The 17,473-nt window shown below is 34.8% G+C and overlaps 2 protein-coding genes across 7 annotated transcripts in view; one reads left to right on the forward strand and one right to left on the reverse strand.

Moving 5' to 3' along the window:
* Window positions 1-3,955, reverse strand: part of LOC128997914 (rho GTPase-activating protein 190) — a 75,484-nt gene extending 71,529 nt beyond the window's left edge. For all 6 annotated transcript variants that reach the window (XM_054423741.1, XM_054423745.1, XM_054423744.1 and 3 more), the window contains exon 1: window positions 3,770-3,955. The gene's annotated coding sequence lies outside the window, so the exon portion shown is untranslated. The remainder of the gene's footprint in view (window positions 1-3,769) is intronic.
* Window positions 3,956-7,394: 3,439 nt separating this feature from the next.
* The window catches only part of LOC128997869 (LIM domain kinase 1), a 66,141-nt gene continuing 56,062 nt past the window's right edge, over window positions 7,395-17,473 (forward strand). Inside the window, exons 1-4 of the mRNA XM_054423647.1 lie at window positions 7,395-7,533; window positions 9,355-9,472; window positions 14,703-14,817; window positions 16,289-16,419. Of these exons, the coding sequence (XP_054279622.1) occupies window positions 7,518-7,533; window positions 9,355-9,472; window positions 14,703-14,817; window positions 16,289-16,419 (380 nt within the window). The 5' untranslated portion in view covers window positions 7,395-7,517. The remainder of the gene's footprint in view (window positions 7,534-9,354; window positions 9,473-14,702; window positions 14,818-16,288; window positions 16,420-17,473) is intronic.

Here is a 17,473-nt window from a genome sequence, read left to right on the forward strand (position 1 = left end):
TGGTCCTATTAACCACCAAAGCACCAAATTCCTCAAACCTTTACCTCAGGAAATCTGAAAAGAGGACCTCTTAGAACATGTTCTACTCTTCCAGGCATTTCAACTTCTCTTCTCCTGTCAAAGAGAACCTTCTGTTCCTACATGCAATCAGTGGGTGAAATGCCATCTGCATACTATCGCCAAGGGAAGTTGAAGATTATTTAAGTCTTTGAGAAGAACACGTTGCAGGGGGCTGTAAAGGTTTTCCACCATACAGATGCTCATACTGAGGGCCTAATTTTATCAGGTCAACTGTTTGTTCATCTAAAGCCAATAATACATCACTAGACCAAATCCATTATGAGATGTTCTCAAAATCCATTTCAAAGTTAACTTTCAATATATAGATTCTCTACCACTAACAAATGCAGCCGCCGCCCAACATATTCTACGAGTCTACCACCAAATACAGAGGTATCTATACGTCATAACACTTGCTTGAAGGAATACAAATATTGGTAAACGCCCTCAATTATTTTTAAACAACGTCGTATACACAACATCACTTCCAAAGTAATTGATGACAACCACTTAGCAATGATATTGTTGTACTATACAACTACAAACAGCTGGGAATACTTGATCAGCTGTTTTCCCCACTCTTACTTCGTATGAAGAAGGAAATGGTCATGGGTGTGTTTCTTTCAAAGATAGTAATGGGGTTCTGGAAAGTCGCAAAATGTAAAATGCAATGAAACAAAAAAAAAATATAATTTAAAACTTAAGATTTTGGCTATACTACTTAACCGAATTTGGATATTTATATACTCATTTTACGCAGAATTTAATCCTCTTTGATATTAAAAGGACGTTGTTTGCGTCCGATACACTGTTTTTGAGCTACTCGGAAAAAACTGAAAAAAGTGCTAAAATTTAATTTATTTTAGGCTGCCATAATGTAAGCTCACCTCATAGGACGGTGCAAACTCAGATTACACTTATTTGGGGCCAAATGAAGGTATTAAAACGATTTCCAGCTTGCTGGGAATTAATTCCTCAAAATGTAATATTTTTGTCTAATTTTACTGGCCTATATAACAGGCTAAAGATTTAATATGGAAATGGAATTAATAAGTTCTGTCTACAGTCAGTAGTATTCAACATATGATACCTAATCTGTATGAATACCAAACAGGAAATGAGTAGGCTAAGCCAAAGAAGATGGAATTTCATATTAATAAGATCTTAAATTACTGGCTGAGATGTTAAACAGTATGTTGACAATAGGGTGAATCGATACAAAGTATCAAACAGCTTTATAGAGATGGCCAGATATAGAAAAAGTGTTGGCATTTCGCAGGGAAAGGGATCTATAGTTTTTAAAATTAATTAAGTTATGACAAAATAATGGTTCTGAAATGTTACTAAGTTATTGTTATTTTTGGATTTTTTCCAACGTTTCTTGTGTTTAAAACTGCACAATGATTCTGTAGGTGGATCAATTCTTTCTGTTTTCAAGTGAAACTACTTCTACATTAAATCGATGTAGGCCTACAGGTAAAATAGCCCTCAAAAGGTAGCCAGTCAAAAAACTGCTTAAAATTTTTAAACCAACTACTGTATTTACAGCATCTGATACATTAGCCTAAATACAACTAAAAAAATCAAATACAGTAGAACCTCGATAGTTCGACACTTTGTGGACTTAAGGGGTGTCGAAGTTTTAGGCCTATATGGAAATCGCCCAAATTTATTAAATACTTAAAAGCTTAAACTTAACAATTTCGCTGTTCATTAGTCTCAAGTCAATAATAAATGACAAATTAATATTCAAGTCAGCTTACATCACAATAGTAACCATTAAATATCACTTGACAAAATAGCTCAGCCCGTGTCGAACTACAAGGAGTGGCGAACTATTGAGTGTCAAACTATCGAAGGTTTACTGTAGGTACATAATGAAACACAAAGTTAAAACTAAATGGAAAAATATACAAATGCAGAAAAGAAAATTGGATAGTACCTAGGCCTAAACTACACTATACTTACAACCTTTACAACTAACAAAAACAAAACGAAATAGTTGAAGAAGGAATCTGTACGGTAACAGAGTATAGGCCAACGAGTAGCCTAATTTGAAAGGGAGGGGCTCTTCAATATTAGAAAACCTAGGTAAATAGCTTATTCAAAATTTGATGTTGGATTTAGCTTCATACCCCACATTGAATAGTGCCCAGCCCAGCTGTAGGCCTATACCATTATAACACTCCAAAAGGGCTGTACTAAATACTGTAACTTATTTTAAAACAATCATCACTTCGTCTAACCAAAAAAATTTGTTTTAAGATCCAAATAATACTTTCAGTTAGCCTAATCAAACACATTCTTCTTTACAGTAGTCCTATAACTTATAGTAGAAAACTTTGTAAGTAGCTATGTTTTTATGGTAACTTTTGACAACCACTTGCCTTATGTAGCCTAACTTAAGTTACTTGTTTCTCTAAGACTTAAGTAACTTAAGCTTACTTGATTTTTTGTCAAACTTATGAATAGCATTACCGTAACATAGAATATTTGTAAGAAAACATACATAGGCACTTACTTACTTGATACTTGATACTTGTGTGCTGCGTCGTTGACCGACAATGTCGGATAGATTGCGTTATTATATACATTTAAAAATAAACACTACTATTTACATACATATAAACAATACAACTTAAACAGGCTGTGGCGGTACATAAACGTGTTCCCCATTTTTAATGAAGGCTTTTATATAACTTTTAGGGGTTCTTTACTCAGCTCCTCCAGTGAGTACAGTGGCCTATCTACCAAGCTATTTCTGATGGCAGCTTTGAAGGAGGTGATTCCCATATCCCGCACCTTATCCGGCAAGGTATTAAAAAATGATACACACCTCTAGGCATACGGTATAATCCTGTCTGGTTATGTTTCTCCTAAACTATCCTAGGCTAAGTTAGTGTTAAGTGACAAAATAAATAACGATCGCCAAGAATGTTATTCAGTAGGTTGTTCAAAGTTCATTGAGACAAATTAAATTTTACACATACCGGTAGTTGAAATCACGTTTTACCCATTTCCCCAATTTCATGAACCGCAAGGTAAAGTTTAATTATATTTAAGCTACCTGTTACTGATAAAACCACTCACAACTACCACCATAACTAACTTACTCATAACTTGGGTTAACTTAGACAATTTTGACTAGTTAGCCTAACTACTAAAAAATCAATATCATATGCATTATTGGTTTTAAGATTTCAAAATAATAGATTCAGGTTTCAGTAGTTAAACGCCATCAGTTGACGTAATATAAGAGAAAATATTGAATATTGATAGCAAAAACACAAGGCCCAGCACACAAATTGTATTCCTGCCATCAGTTTCCACTAACTCAGATTTGACATATTTTAGGTAAAATTACAGAAAACACTAACAACTTACTGACGGTAAAGTCTCTTAAGTGTTAGAAACAATCCCTAATGAGTGAAAACACAATTTTAAACACGTGAAATACAATAAATCTTACATGAACTAAAGGCTACACAAAATATTGATTATTTGACGATGACTATAACCTAAACATACTTGTTGTATTTTGAGAGAGGCATTACGAGAGAAGAGTTATAAAGTAGTAAATGTGGCAAAATGAAAATAAATAATCATGATATTTTTTTACTGGCTTATTGCGAATAATTTAATTGTGAGAGTAAATTATATTATGACAAATTTGCATTAGGCCTACTCGGTGACACCCAGTGGTACTTACATGAATGAACGAACGAAAGAATGAATATAATACATCACAAATTTGTGCGGATCGATAACATCCTTATTTGTATTATATAAAAATACTCTGAAAAAGATTTTTGCTGGCGAAATTGAGTCTGTTCGTAATACACATCCCGTTACGAGGTCTAAGTGACATTTTCACACTAAGTACCCACTTGCAGCGGACGCCATATAAAGCAAAGCAAGCAGGCGATATGTAATGGAAATAGAACGAATGAACGAAATGAAATGAAGTTCTCATAAAACAAAGAGGTCAAACTGTTTTTATCGTATGTATAACATATTATGTATATGTGTCTAGCACAAAAAGCTTGGACTGGTTATTCAAATCTTTTTAGTGTTGTTATTTTTATCATAAAATTGTTACTGCAAATAATAAAACTCTTAGATATTTGTTAAAAATAGTACTACTATTTCTTCATTGAAGAACTTCAATATTCTTAAGAGGGGTCTATCTGTTTCATCAAAATTGCATAATTTTTGCTCAAGCTGTCGTGCTAACGAACATGTACAGCGTTAATAAAAAGTCTGCAGACCCCCTATTAACTTTTTAATGGGTTAAACCAGGAAAACCAAACTCTGTATATCTTTATAGCCTACAGCATAAAAGTGTGTTTTTTGCTGGTAACCCAATTTTGTTAGAAAACCAAAAATGTGTTATTTTGGGGCAGCTCAAAAATTTTAAAAGTAAAGCCCCATCAAGTTATCCCTAATTTTAAAGGTCATTAGTTTAAAAAAGTATCGATGAAAATTAGAGGTCTCTATCTCAACCCATTACAGAATGGCAGCCATTTTTTGTTCTATCACCCCGAGAGATCCCATGTAAAAATATACATCAACATCCCTTAATGTTTTGATGTGTTGTACCAGGAAAACTAAACACAGTATTACTGTAACAAGAAACTAAAATTTCCTTATTGGTCAGTATGATAATTTTGCCCGGGAGCCTAAATTGGTTTTTTTTTTTGGGCCAGTTCAAAAATTTTTAATGTAAAGTCTCATTTTAAAGTCCATTAGATGAAAAGAATAAGTGAAAAACAGAGGTCCCTATCTCAATTCTCAACCCAATACAAATAAATAAAGGCAGTTTTTAATTTTCATAAACCACAGAGATCTCACCTCAAAATATACATTAATATCCCCTATTAATTTTTATCGAATTGTACCAGGAAAGCGTATCACTTCATAAGAAAAACAGTGTACTTTTAAGTTGGTATCACAACTCCACCTGGAAACCCAAAATGGAGCATATGTGGGGCAGCGGGTCCTGGGAACAATTGCCATAACGACCAAAAAATAGTTCTTTTTACAATAACACTGAGTTAAGTTTTCATGGGACAACACATAAAAACGTTAATAGGGGATTGATGTATATTTTTACATAGGATCTCTGAGGGTCATGAACAATAAAAATGGCTGCCATTCTGTAATGGGTTTAGATAGAGACCTCTCGTCTTCACCGATATTAATTTAAATTAATCGTCTTAAAAATTAGAGGGAACGACTTGGGGCTTTACATTTAAAACTTTTGAGCCCCCCCCCCAAATGAGTCATTATAGGGCTTTGAAAGAAATTGTTATACAAAAAAAAAGTGCATTTTATGCAATTTAGAGGTTTCCAAAGTTTGTTTTCCCAGTGCAACCCATTAAAAAGTTAATATGGGGTCTCCAGACTTGTTATTGACCCTGTTCTTATGTGTGTGTGTATGTGTGTGTGTGTGTGTGTGTGTGTGTGTGTGTGTGTGTGTGTGTGTGTGTGTGTGTGTGTGTGTGTGTATGAATTTGACCGAATTGTGTTTTGTTCTCTGGGGACCTCAAAAATAAAATGTAAATTGGTCCCGAGCCCAGGTCTGACCATGAGACCTACGGTAATAGCTTATTCCCTATGGGAAATTTGCTAAAAGGAACGTCAAAACATCTGTGATAAGTTACTAGTATCATAGATTAACTGAACTTGCAGTGATCGATGGACGGATTATCCACCCTTGCTCGTAAAATATATACAGGGGACAATTACTGAACAACACGTAATAGGAGTATTAGCATTATTAAAATGGAGAAAAGTGGTCATACATTTGGAAAAGAAGGCATTTCACTGTTGTTATTTATCCATTCTTAACAAATAAGGCATAATTGAAAATTACATAAAATTTACAAACTTTTTTGTCACTTGCAATTTTGTCGTTAAGTTAACGGTTTTCGTGAAATTTGGCATCAAATATTTTAAAGCGCTGATTAATTTTGAAACGGTTAATAATTTTTTGTACAATTTCAAACAAAAATAAGTCTTAACAATATAAACAGTTTTGCAAAATCTCAACGCTGTATCCCAACCCGTTTAGGAGTTATTAATGTTTTTGTAAAAAACACATAAATACAGACATCAGTCGGAAAACTAGGCACCACAGACCCATGTTCCTATGGTGAAATGTGTTTGTCTTGACCTAAGCAATAACGCTATATAGATGTGTCCAGAGAGCTATGGGACACTCTGTATATTACAGCTGTTTTAACCGCCCCTGTTTTGAGATCAGATGGGTTTGACCGAATTGCCGTTGCTTTCTAAAGGAATCCTGGTATTTCCGCTCTCGCGCTCGACGACGAGAACTAGGGGGATTAAACATTAATGGGAGGAATAAACATTAATGGGAGGATTAAACATTAATTGCAGGATTAAACATTAATGGGAGGATTAAACATTAATGGGGAGATTAAACATTAATTAATGTTTAATCCTCCTAGGACGAGAACAATGCTAAACTCTTCAGAACGTTACATTAAAAAGATGTCCTGTCTCGTAACGAAATTGTTGCTTATATACTTGAATCAGCATTAAGTTCTGTACTGTCATAGATAAAACATACTCCTCAAGGTTTATGTTCAATCGATGATATTTCCTTGAGGAGTATGTTTTATCTATGGTACTCTATTACGATGGAAATGCAGTTTTGACAGCTGCCGGTGCGAATGGGACGCCAAGTCTAGGAGAATTCAACTTTTAAAACATAGACAATTTGATGGCAGAAGAAAACAAAATCAAATAAATAATCAATTTTAACAGTGTGATATATTTTTTCAAATTTGCATTATATAATCCAACGACGAAAAGTTAACTAACTTGTCCAACAAAAATAAATGCACAATTTCCTCTCAACAATGGAACAATTTTACTAATCATTTTAATTTAGTTACATGCAATAAAAGGAATGGTCATTATTTTTATGTAAACGACAAATCCACTTCATATATTTTTATATGCTTATTTATTAGCTTAGTTTGTTTTTACTTCTGTTAATTGGTAGAAGTATTGTTTACTCTTAATCTGCATTTTTGTGTTTACGGACTTTTGCTGTTGAAATAATAAATAAATAAAATCAATAAACGTCAAAATCATGAATCAAACATTCTTCAAGTTCTCCTAAACATAATTTTCTAATGCAAAATCAACATTACCTGCTAAGCTACATGATTACGAATTTGTACACCCTCTATAGACCAAAATAATGTCAGCTTGGGTTATGGTTTGGAGTGGTTGTGGTTGTGTGTTTGGTTGGTTGGATTGGAGTAGTTTAGGTTTAGAAGTTCTGTTCTGGGTTCTGTCTGTTAGCTTCTGTAGTAATATAGATTAGTTTTATATTTCTGATGGAGATTGGATGAAAATGGAGAAATATTGTTACAGTTTGTTGGGTTTGGAAATAAAAATGTAAAATAATATTTCCCAGCATAATGGATAGTTCAGTTGGTAAATATTCTTATATAGTTATCCATAGTTAAGTCACAGCCCAGAAGCTGTCAAATACCCTAGGCTATTCTAAAATGAACTTTTAGTTTACTCCTAACCATTAAGCCTGTAGTATTTCAGAAATTAGCATTATAGTTTAATTTATAGGTCACATTTACTACCAAGTGTAATTCGTGCTTAATTTCAATGCTTGTCATTTAAGTTGGTTCTCAATCCAACCAAACCTAACTACTCTACCCTAACTTAGACCTTTTTAATTTATCGCTGGTGGTAGTTAGCCTAAATTTGTTCACCCATTTCAGTAATCATTTGAGCTAAGTTGGTGAATAATGATGTACCGTGTGTTGTGGAGGGATACAAAATTAGGTACCATAATTTTCTTATAAAGTAGGTAAACTTAGGCTAGGTTAACTTAAACTTATTTGGGGTTTGTATTGAAAGGGTTTCAATCCAATTTACATTCAATTATCTTTATTGTTTCCAGAATCAAAGTTAAGCCCAAATTTTATCGTTTCCTTATTATTACCATCTCTTGGTCTCTTATTTTATTTAAGTAGCCTACTTACATTTGCCAAGAAGAAATCCAGACCAATCTAGTCTTAATCTAATAGTCAGCTTAGATTAAGGTTTCTGGAGGGTAGACTTCCGTATCTGTTGGCACAAACAACCGAATGAAAATATTGATCGATATATCGATTATTCGATATATCCTTTGGTTAGTACCTACCTTACCTAACTAACCAAACGATATATAGAATGAAACAATCGAATAATCAATATTTTCATTCGGTTGTTTGTGCCAACAGATAGGTGAGTCTACCTAGATAGGTAAGTTTCAAGGACCAATAAGTTATCTGCATTGATCCTTGAAACATAAATCCAGTAACCTTAATCTAAGCTGACTATAAACTCTGTTTTAGTTTAGTATATCGATTTTTAATTGATATTTTAATTTACATTTAAATTGATATTAGGGTGAGCCCAGGTAAGAAACTGTGATATGTTATGCCCAGGTAACACACTCATCTATAAATTATTGATTTCTTAACGTTTCCTAAATCTAATCTTCCATTTCTTTTGTTCCTTAATTTATAACTTACTTCATTCTTTATTGACGGACACAGGCCATTTCATTTCACAATTTACTTTAACAAATAAGTTTAGGCCTACAATATTTTGTGTTCTAGGACTACACTAGGAACTTCTAAACAAGTTTTAGATTAACCAACAAAATATAAAATTTAAAAGAAGAAAACAAGATAGGCTAAATTCTACAATCCAACAACAAGACCATAGTTAAATACCATAACAATAGATAACAAAATAATAACAACACTAACAAATCAAAAATAACATACCGGTAATAAGTTAATTTTCTATAATATAGGTAGCTATAACTTACATTACTAGAGATTTTATACTCTACAATTTACAATTCTAAAAATTAATCTAGAAATCTTCAATCTCAATGATCTAATTGCATTAAGTAATGTAGTGTTATTTTAAATTAGGCCATCTTGTATTTGCTGATGATTATTGTAAAAATGGTGTACTTAACCGTGTGAAATAAATAAATAATTCATATTTGCTTTGTCACACTTCTGCCATGTATTGCCGATTCCTTACAAGAGATAGGAACATTCCGATCCCTATGGTACAATACAGATATGAGTCGAGACCTAACTACCGGTTCCCTAATATGGCAGTTCCAGGGTTCTCTGGAGTTGAAGTAGAGTTTTTAAATGTTCAATAAGTATTTTTTTTTTTTATTTTAATGTTTGTTACAAACTTATAGGTCCCTATATTTGTTGTGATTTTCAGGCAAAGAAAATGTGGATGGATGCAGGGAGTTGTTGGTTTGTGCTGGCTGTCTTAATCACCTTGATGATGATGAGTTTGTTCAAGCACTCAATCAAGAGTGGCACACAGAGTGCTTTAGGTAATCTTTCTGAAATAAATGCAATTTTTTCAAATAGGACTTATTTCTTTGAAAGTTTTTATTTTTTTATGCAATCAGTACCGTAGTAGCTCTGTTGAAATAAGATTAATTATTGGTTTTACAGTTTTTCAAAAGATTCTGAGCATACACCTTTCATTGGTGCTTTCAGTGGTTTTATGAGCTATCTAATATTTTATATCGACATTCTTATGTTCTGAAACAACATGTAGTAGTAGCCTAGCCTATGCAGATACTACGGTAGCAGTAGCTTGCAGTAATAGACTTTCTATTGTTCTGTTCTTTATGTGATTTATTGCTGTACGTGTACAGTGTTGTGTAATTTTTGTTTTGCTTAAGTAAGCGCGATTTTAAACGTTACTGAACCAAGGTTAATGACTTAACATATCACAATTGCGCAATACTATTATTCGTATTTTTATTATGTAAAATGCAAGTTAATTATCACATTAACATCCATTTTATACAGTATTAGGTGTTTTATGGGTGTTTATGCCATGTTGGATTAACCCAGGTTTTCAGTTTTCCTGGCCCCCCCCCCCCATTACCCCGAATATTTGAGGTTCTACTACATCTGGTTAGTCCAGCCGTTATGTAGTCCGGCCAGTGGTCTGGTCCAGAGGTGGCCGAACTAGAGGGAGTCTACTGTATTGGGCAATAATTTTATTGATCGCTAGTTGGTTAGGAACAGATAAAAGGTTTATCAGATGTTTGCTTACATTTTCATGATTTATTACTAGAGTAATTATGCAATAAAAAACCATTAGCAATCTCAAACCCATTAATATTTTATCACGGCAATCAAATGTTAAGTCTAGTACTTCCAAGAACTGGTGAGTCAATAGCTTAGCTCATAAAAGTTGTATCACTTTTATTCCTTTACAACTTCTTTATTTATTACTAGAGGAATTATTATTAGATCCTACCTATTTTATCATGGAAATAATAGTTTTATAATGGCTGTTAAATTTCACTTCTAAAGTGTACTTTCATCTTGAATCAATTTGCCCCTGGCAATTGCCTACTGCCATAAAACTGTTTATGGTTTCATATTAAACTAATCTTCAGTCTTATTCTGTAAGATAAAACATTTTTATGGATATTACTTTCAATTGACAAAACCACAAGCATTGTTGTTTACATTAATTTTTCATCATTACGCAAGCCTACTTGGTCTTAAACATGTCATTGCATTTTCTAAGGCCAGGGACACACTTACCGGCGAAACCGCCAGACGCCGGACGCCGGATGCGGCGGATTCGCTGTTGAGGGTCAGAACACACTTGTTCTGGTGAAAACTATTTTGCCGGAGCCGGCGACAATAAATAGAGTGCAATGAACTCTGGATCAGTTTTGTCTTAGACTAGTACAGTTTAGTCTTAGAAATTGTGCTGTCAAGACCTCAAAAGTTGGCCTTGCTGTGTTTGATCCGCCACAGAAGGAAGAGAAAACACCACCGAAATGTTCGGGTGCATCCTATTCTGGAGAACAGACAGCTACATGGAGCATTTTACACTCTATTTTTACAGTTGAGAAATGAAGAAAATAAGTTTTTAATTATTTTCGAATGTCTGTCCCCCAGGGTGTCTAGTAGTCGGGAAAATCGGGAAAGTCGGGAATTAGTATTGAATTTCAAAACGGTCTTGAAAAGTCGGGATTTAGTCTTAAATTTGATTTCAAAGTCGGGAATTTTCATGATTTTGCCACGATCGTTGTCTTGCGTTTACGTAACCGCGAAAGCCAATGATGACAATGTTTACACGGCCTCGGGAAATGTTCACGATTTTGCCGCGATAGTGGACGACGACGATGACGTTTCCGAAACCACGAGAGACGACGATGACGTTTCTATGACAGCGGGAGATGACGATGACGTTACCGTGACTGCGGGAGACGACGATAACGTTTCCGTGACCACAAGAGACGACGATGACGTTTCCGTGGCCGCGGGAGACGACGATGACGTTTCCGTGACCGCAGGAGAAGACGATGACGTTTCCGTGACCGTGGGAGTCAATGACGATGTTTACACGGCCGCAAGAAATTTTCATTATTTTGTCGTTATCGCGGACGGCGGTGATGACGTTTCCGTGACCGCGGGAGACGACGATGACGTTTCCGTGACCGCGGGAGATGACGATGATGTTTCTGTGACCGCGAGAGACGACTATGATGTCTACACGGCCGCGGGTAATGTTCATGATTTTGCCGTGATCGCGGACGACGCATCGATGTATAATAACTCCCGATGGGACGACGACGATAACGTTTCCGGGACCGCGGGAGATGATGGTGATGTCTAAACAGCCGCGGGAAATGTTCATGATTTTGCCGCGATCGCGGACGACGACGATGACGTTTCCGTTACCGCGGGAGATGACGATTACGTTTCCGTGACCTCGGGAGACGACGATGATATCTACACTTCGACGAGCTACTATCGAAGATTATAGTGCAAATACAAGGACAAGACACATATATGAGACGCTGGAAAGGCTGGATTCAGTGCGGAACAAATTTGACGCCAGCTGTCCCTCGTTTTGTTTTTGTCTTTGTAAATTTCCAAAGACCTATCCCAAAGTTCTTGTTTCTCATGAACCAAACTAATAAGTAAATCCACATCAACATCTAGCCATGATGATGTAGAAAAATAAGTAGACTAAAAAATAAAAAATAAATTAACTAAATAGCAAAACAAAACAAAATACACCACTTGGACACTGTGCTATAATAAAAATCAACCACCACCCTTGGGGGTTAAACCAGGACTGAGGAGTGGGGGCAGTGGCAGTTCCGGCTGTTTCGCCGGTATGTGTGTTCATCTCCATAAGGCACAATGCCCCGCTACCCACTGGGCCGGCGAAACCGCCGATCCGGCGGTCCGGCGAGGTAGAGAATATCCGGCGGTTTCGCCGGAGCATTTTCCCGCCGGATCGGCAGTTTCGCCGAACCGGAAAAGTGTGGCCTGCCCCATGCTAAGATAAATTAATTCTCGATTGCTATGTGTCGAAGTTAACTTTGCAAATGAAAAGACAATAATCTTACTCTATGCTTACTGGTAGCCGCTTACCATACCGATTTTGTACCAAGAACCAAGTTACAATATTCTGCATTAATGATTTTTTTTTTTCAAAAGTAGTTGAGAACTTAATGTTGTGATAGGGATTAAATCATGCCAAATTAATCCGCCTGGATCGGATATGATATGATAATGTTTCCGTGACCAATGGAGATGTTTAGGATTTTGTCACTATCGCGGGAGACAATGCTTGCGTTTGTCTGTTACACTATAAAGCTTTACCTAAAGTATATGTTTGTTTACTTTCAATCAATTTATATTTTGAAATTTAACTCTTGTCTATTATTATTTACTTTTCTCTTTGGTACAACTACAGTGAAGAACAAGATTAAAACAGTTTGAAAAATCAGGAAAATATATTTGGTAATCGCACCGACAAAGGTTGCGACAAAGTGTCCTTAAATGTATGGGAATTGTCCATGAATCTTTTATCCAGAATTTAGTAGACACTAGACACCCTTTACTTTCGACACATAAAATTAGTCCGGAAAACAGCTGTTTGCCGCCTGCTTGTTCAAATGGGGTTTTATTACGTACTACTGTACTGCAATGAGTTTTTACCTGTCACTAGCTTATTATTATTTGCAATAAGTCAACGAATCAATAAACGAAAACATAACCTCTCTTTGAGTAAGTTAGTTTTAACTTTTGAGTCCATTAGTCGGTGGGAATAATTTAATAAATCCTTCACAGTTTGGTTTCCGCCCAGAACTCGGTACTGAAAAATCCATAACAAAAATGATTAACTGCATTGCAGAAGCCTTGGATGGATCGCAGAAAACTGTGGGTGTGCTATGTGACCTATCACACACACTTTTGACTGTGTTGTGTTGATTTGTGTGTGTTCTGGCTTTTGACTGTGTGAATCATGAGATACTCATAGCAAAATTAAGTATGCATGGAATAAAAAATACTGAATTAAAATGGTTCACATCATATTTAAAAAACCAAAATCAAAGACTTATTGTACAAAAAATGCAGAGAAATTATAAATCAGAGTGGAACATTAACCCCAATGGAGTTCCTCAGGGCTCCATTCTTGGCCCTTGTTTATTTATTATATATGTTAATGATCTATGCAATGCTACTAAGATGTCCACCTTTCAATACGCAGATGATACCCCTTTAATTTGCACAGGACAAAACAAACAGTTCATACAAGCCTCAATAACTCAGGAATTTCAACTCCTCGGGGACTGGTTTGCAGTAAATGGTCCATGAATGTGGCAAAAACTCAACTAATTCAGTTTTTTGCATCCAATATTAACCAAAAAATAATTGTAAATACAAACTTCGAACTACAATTCATTCACAACAGTCAATAAATTATTTGGGAATAGAAATCGATTCACAACTAAATTGGCAAAAACACTTTAAAAACCTATCAAAAAGACTACGCTCAGCAACATTTGTTCTCACAATAATTCGGGATACTACTAATCTAGAAACACAAATAGTAGTATATCACGCATATTTTTCATCGATTATGAATTATGGAATTACTGTATGGGGCTCATCAAGCCAGGCCAAAAAAATATTTATTCTCCAAAAAAGAGCTGTAAGATTAATGGCCAGAGTCCCCCGTAGAACACATTGTAAAGATTTATTTATTCATTTTAAAATTTTAACCTTTTTTAGCTCTTATATTTACAAATTGGCATTAATGGTTAAAAGTGATTTCGACACATCATGGACTGTCAACAATCTCATCCACATAACACAATATTCAAAAATATTATAAAACCAGTTCAACATAGGCTTAAAATCTTTCATTTATCCCCTCAGTACATGGGGCCAAAAATTTACAATAAATTACCTGCTGGGATTAAAAACATTGCCTCATTCACTAAAACTATTTTTTTTTTTTTAATTTCCTTTTAGAGAGGGCATTTTACTTAGAAGAATATCTGGAAGATGAGTATATTTGAAAGATATTACTTCTCCCATATTTTTGTAGCTTATTATTTGCTTTATTTCTGTTGTAAGCTATTTTATTATTTAAAATGTAGTATAGTATTAGACTTTGTGACAAATCACCTGTCAAGAGACTTGATGTAACGTGATGATGTTTAATAAATAAAAAATAAATAAAAAGAACGGAAAAAGGTCACTCAATCATTTGTTTCCATTTAGGTGTTCTGCTTGTGATGCCTCTCTTTCTTCCTGGTACTTTGAGAAAGACGGGCTCTTATTCTGCAAGGATGACTACTGGGCCAGATACGGAGAGGCATGTCAGGATTGTAGTCAGGTATTATAACTTTTTTTATTTTATTTGTGTACACAATGTTTGTTGGATGTCAGGTTGTATCAGATTATAAATTAATGTTCCCACAGTTTGATTTTTACAAGAAGTTGCTTTACTGTAGACCATCTTAAAAGCGTTATTGCTAGAATGGCGAGAATAGACCTACCGTTGAAATAGAGGGTCAACAGTCCTGATATCTGCCAATGGTGCTGTAAAAGGTGCCAAAGGCTTATTTGATTAAATCTTTATACATACCTACTCCTTATAAAATCTATAATCTGATAATCTCTTACAAAATATCCTTAGATGGCATTGGCGTAACTACTAAACATACGATTGGCTGAGGGAGATACAATCACTTCTCAAAACTCTTGCTACTGCAGATAAAATCTTACCGACTTTAATTTTAAGAGGGGTCCCAGTAGTGGAGGTAATCAGGCCTACAGTCTAATAAGCTCCAAGCACAGTTTGTTATTATTGACAACAAGCTCAAACTTTAGAAATCATATACATCTTGCACCAGATTAAGAAAACGGACTGTTATAGTAATTAAATTTATATCTACAAAAAGAAATTTCCACCTATATCATTCCGCCTATATCATAAGAATAAGAATATTTTATTTCCATTGATCTGTTTATGTACAGAAATAGGACAAGTCAATTTGTTATACAATGTTATACAAATGTAACATATAGCAAATAAAAATAAAACAATACATTAATGTATTAAAAGAAATACAAACTTGTGTATTAAAAAACTCCTCAAGTTTATAAAAGAGATTTTCTACCAGCCACGTGTACAATACAGATTTAAACCTGTTTAAACATCTCCTGCTTCCTGTTTAACATCCTGTTTAAGCTCTTGCATTCTCAGGCAGCTTATTGAAAAAGTAAATGCAATTTAGTTTAAAAGAAGTTTTAGTTTTGGTAAGCCTATGTGGTACTATATCCATAATACATACATACCATTATTTTGAAAGTGACGGTTCACAAGCTAGAGTTTATCGCAACTCGAGTCTAAAATCCAGAAATTACCAGTATTCATAAAACATTAACTTCACAAGTTTACTGAAGCCGCGGAGTAAATTGATAGATGCCACACAATTAGTGCAGGGATAACTGGCTTATATAACCCCTGGTTTAAAAAGTTTAATTCATAAGGCCAATTATGTACATGTTAAGAGGATAAACTCAGTAGGCTCACAAGACAAGTTCGAGCACTAGTTAGATCATCTCGGTTGAAGGAACAATTGTTTTACGCTCCAACTTAGACCTGCTAGGAGGCATGTTTAAGTTGGCATCATATAGGGTTTAAATTAAAATCCAGTACATTTGAGATTATAATTTACCCCTACAATACAAATTATGGTAAAATGTAATCTCTATTCTACAAATCTCGTTTTACAGGTCACTCCCATTCAAGAATTGTAAATGTTGTTTTTCAATTATGTTAGTTTTTGTACAATTTTTAGATCATAACTGGTCCAGTGATGGTGGCTGGTGATCATAAGTTCCATCCAGAATGTTTCTGCTGCACATCCTGTGGCGGTTTTATTGGAGATGGAGAGTCTTACGCTCTCGTGGAAAGATCCAAACTGTATTGGTAAGTTAACTATTGGAGATCAAAACTAAGGGACGTGCAAGAATTAACACATCAATTCAGGCAATTCAAAGCAGTGGATTTTTTACATTATTTATTCTAAATAAATTGTAGAGAGAATTTTCATATTGGTCGATCAAATATCCTACTGTCCAAAATACCATTCCAAGTCTTATTCATGAACCGTTTACCTTCATGGTAAAACCTAGACTTGAGATCGATCAAGTTTTTCATTTTGATATCCAAAAATGTCAAAAACATTATATGTACAGGGTGACTATTAAGTCTTAACTTTACAACGAAAAGATATATCACAACCAAATTTGGCATATCATTAGGCCTACTGGTAATAGTAAGCTACTTTTTTGTGATCGAATGTCACCTATGGGGGACGGCCATATGGAGTAGGTAAAAAATCGGTGAGCATAGGTTGATATGTACTTAAAATTAAAGGTCTTGTTGAACTAAAAACAATGCCGCAAACCGGACCTCAAATGGAAAATGAAGTCAAAAATGACACCTTTTCAAGATTCATTTAATTTGCTATGTTTATTCCTATACGCTACCTTCTAAGGGGAACGCCTGCTGGAAGACGGAAGAAAATCATAAATGTATACATATGTCAATATGCACATCAAATTCAAGGTCTTTATTAGTAATACAATGCCGCAAATTTGAGCTCAAAAGAACAACTGAGTAAAAAATGGCAACTTATTAATGATTCAAAATGGTCAAAAATTCAAGAAATCTTTGAACGGCTGCAATTTTTGACTCGGTTGTCCATTTGAGGTGCGATTTGCGGCATTGTTTTTAGTTCAACGAGACCTTTAATTTGATGTAGGCTACATATCAACCTATGCTTACGTTCACGATTTTCTTCCCATTCCTAGTGGCCCCTGAGGAAGTAGCGTATGATTGCACAGCAAATTCAATGAATCTTTTAACCACTATCATTTTTTACTCGGTTGGCCGGTGAGTTCAAATTTGCGGCATTGTATTCTGCTAGTAAAGACCTTTAATTCTATGTACATATTTAAACTTATGCTCCTATTTAAGA

The sequence above is a fragment of the Macrosteles quadrilineatus genome, unplaced genomic scaffold, assembly GCF_028750875.1.
Source record: "Macrosteles quadrilineatus isolate MER2022 unplaced genomic scaffold, UCM_ALF_1.0 Scaffold_7__1_contigs__length_78375512, whole genome shotgun sequence".
Taxonomy (NCBI): domain Eukaryota; kingdom Metazoa; phylum Arthropoda; class Insecta; order Hemiptera; family Cicadellidae; genus Macrosteles; species Macrosteles quadrilineatus.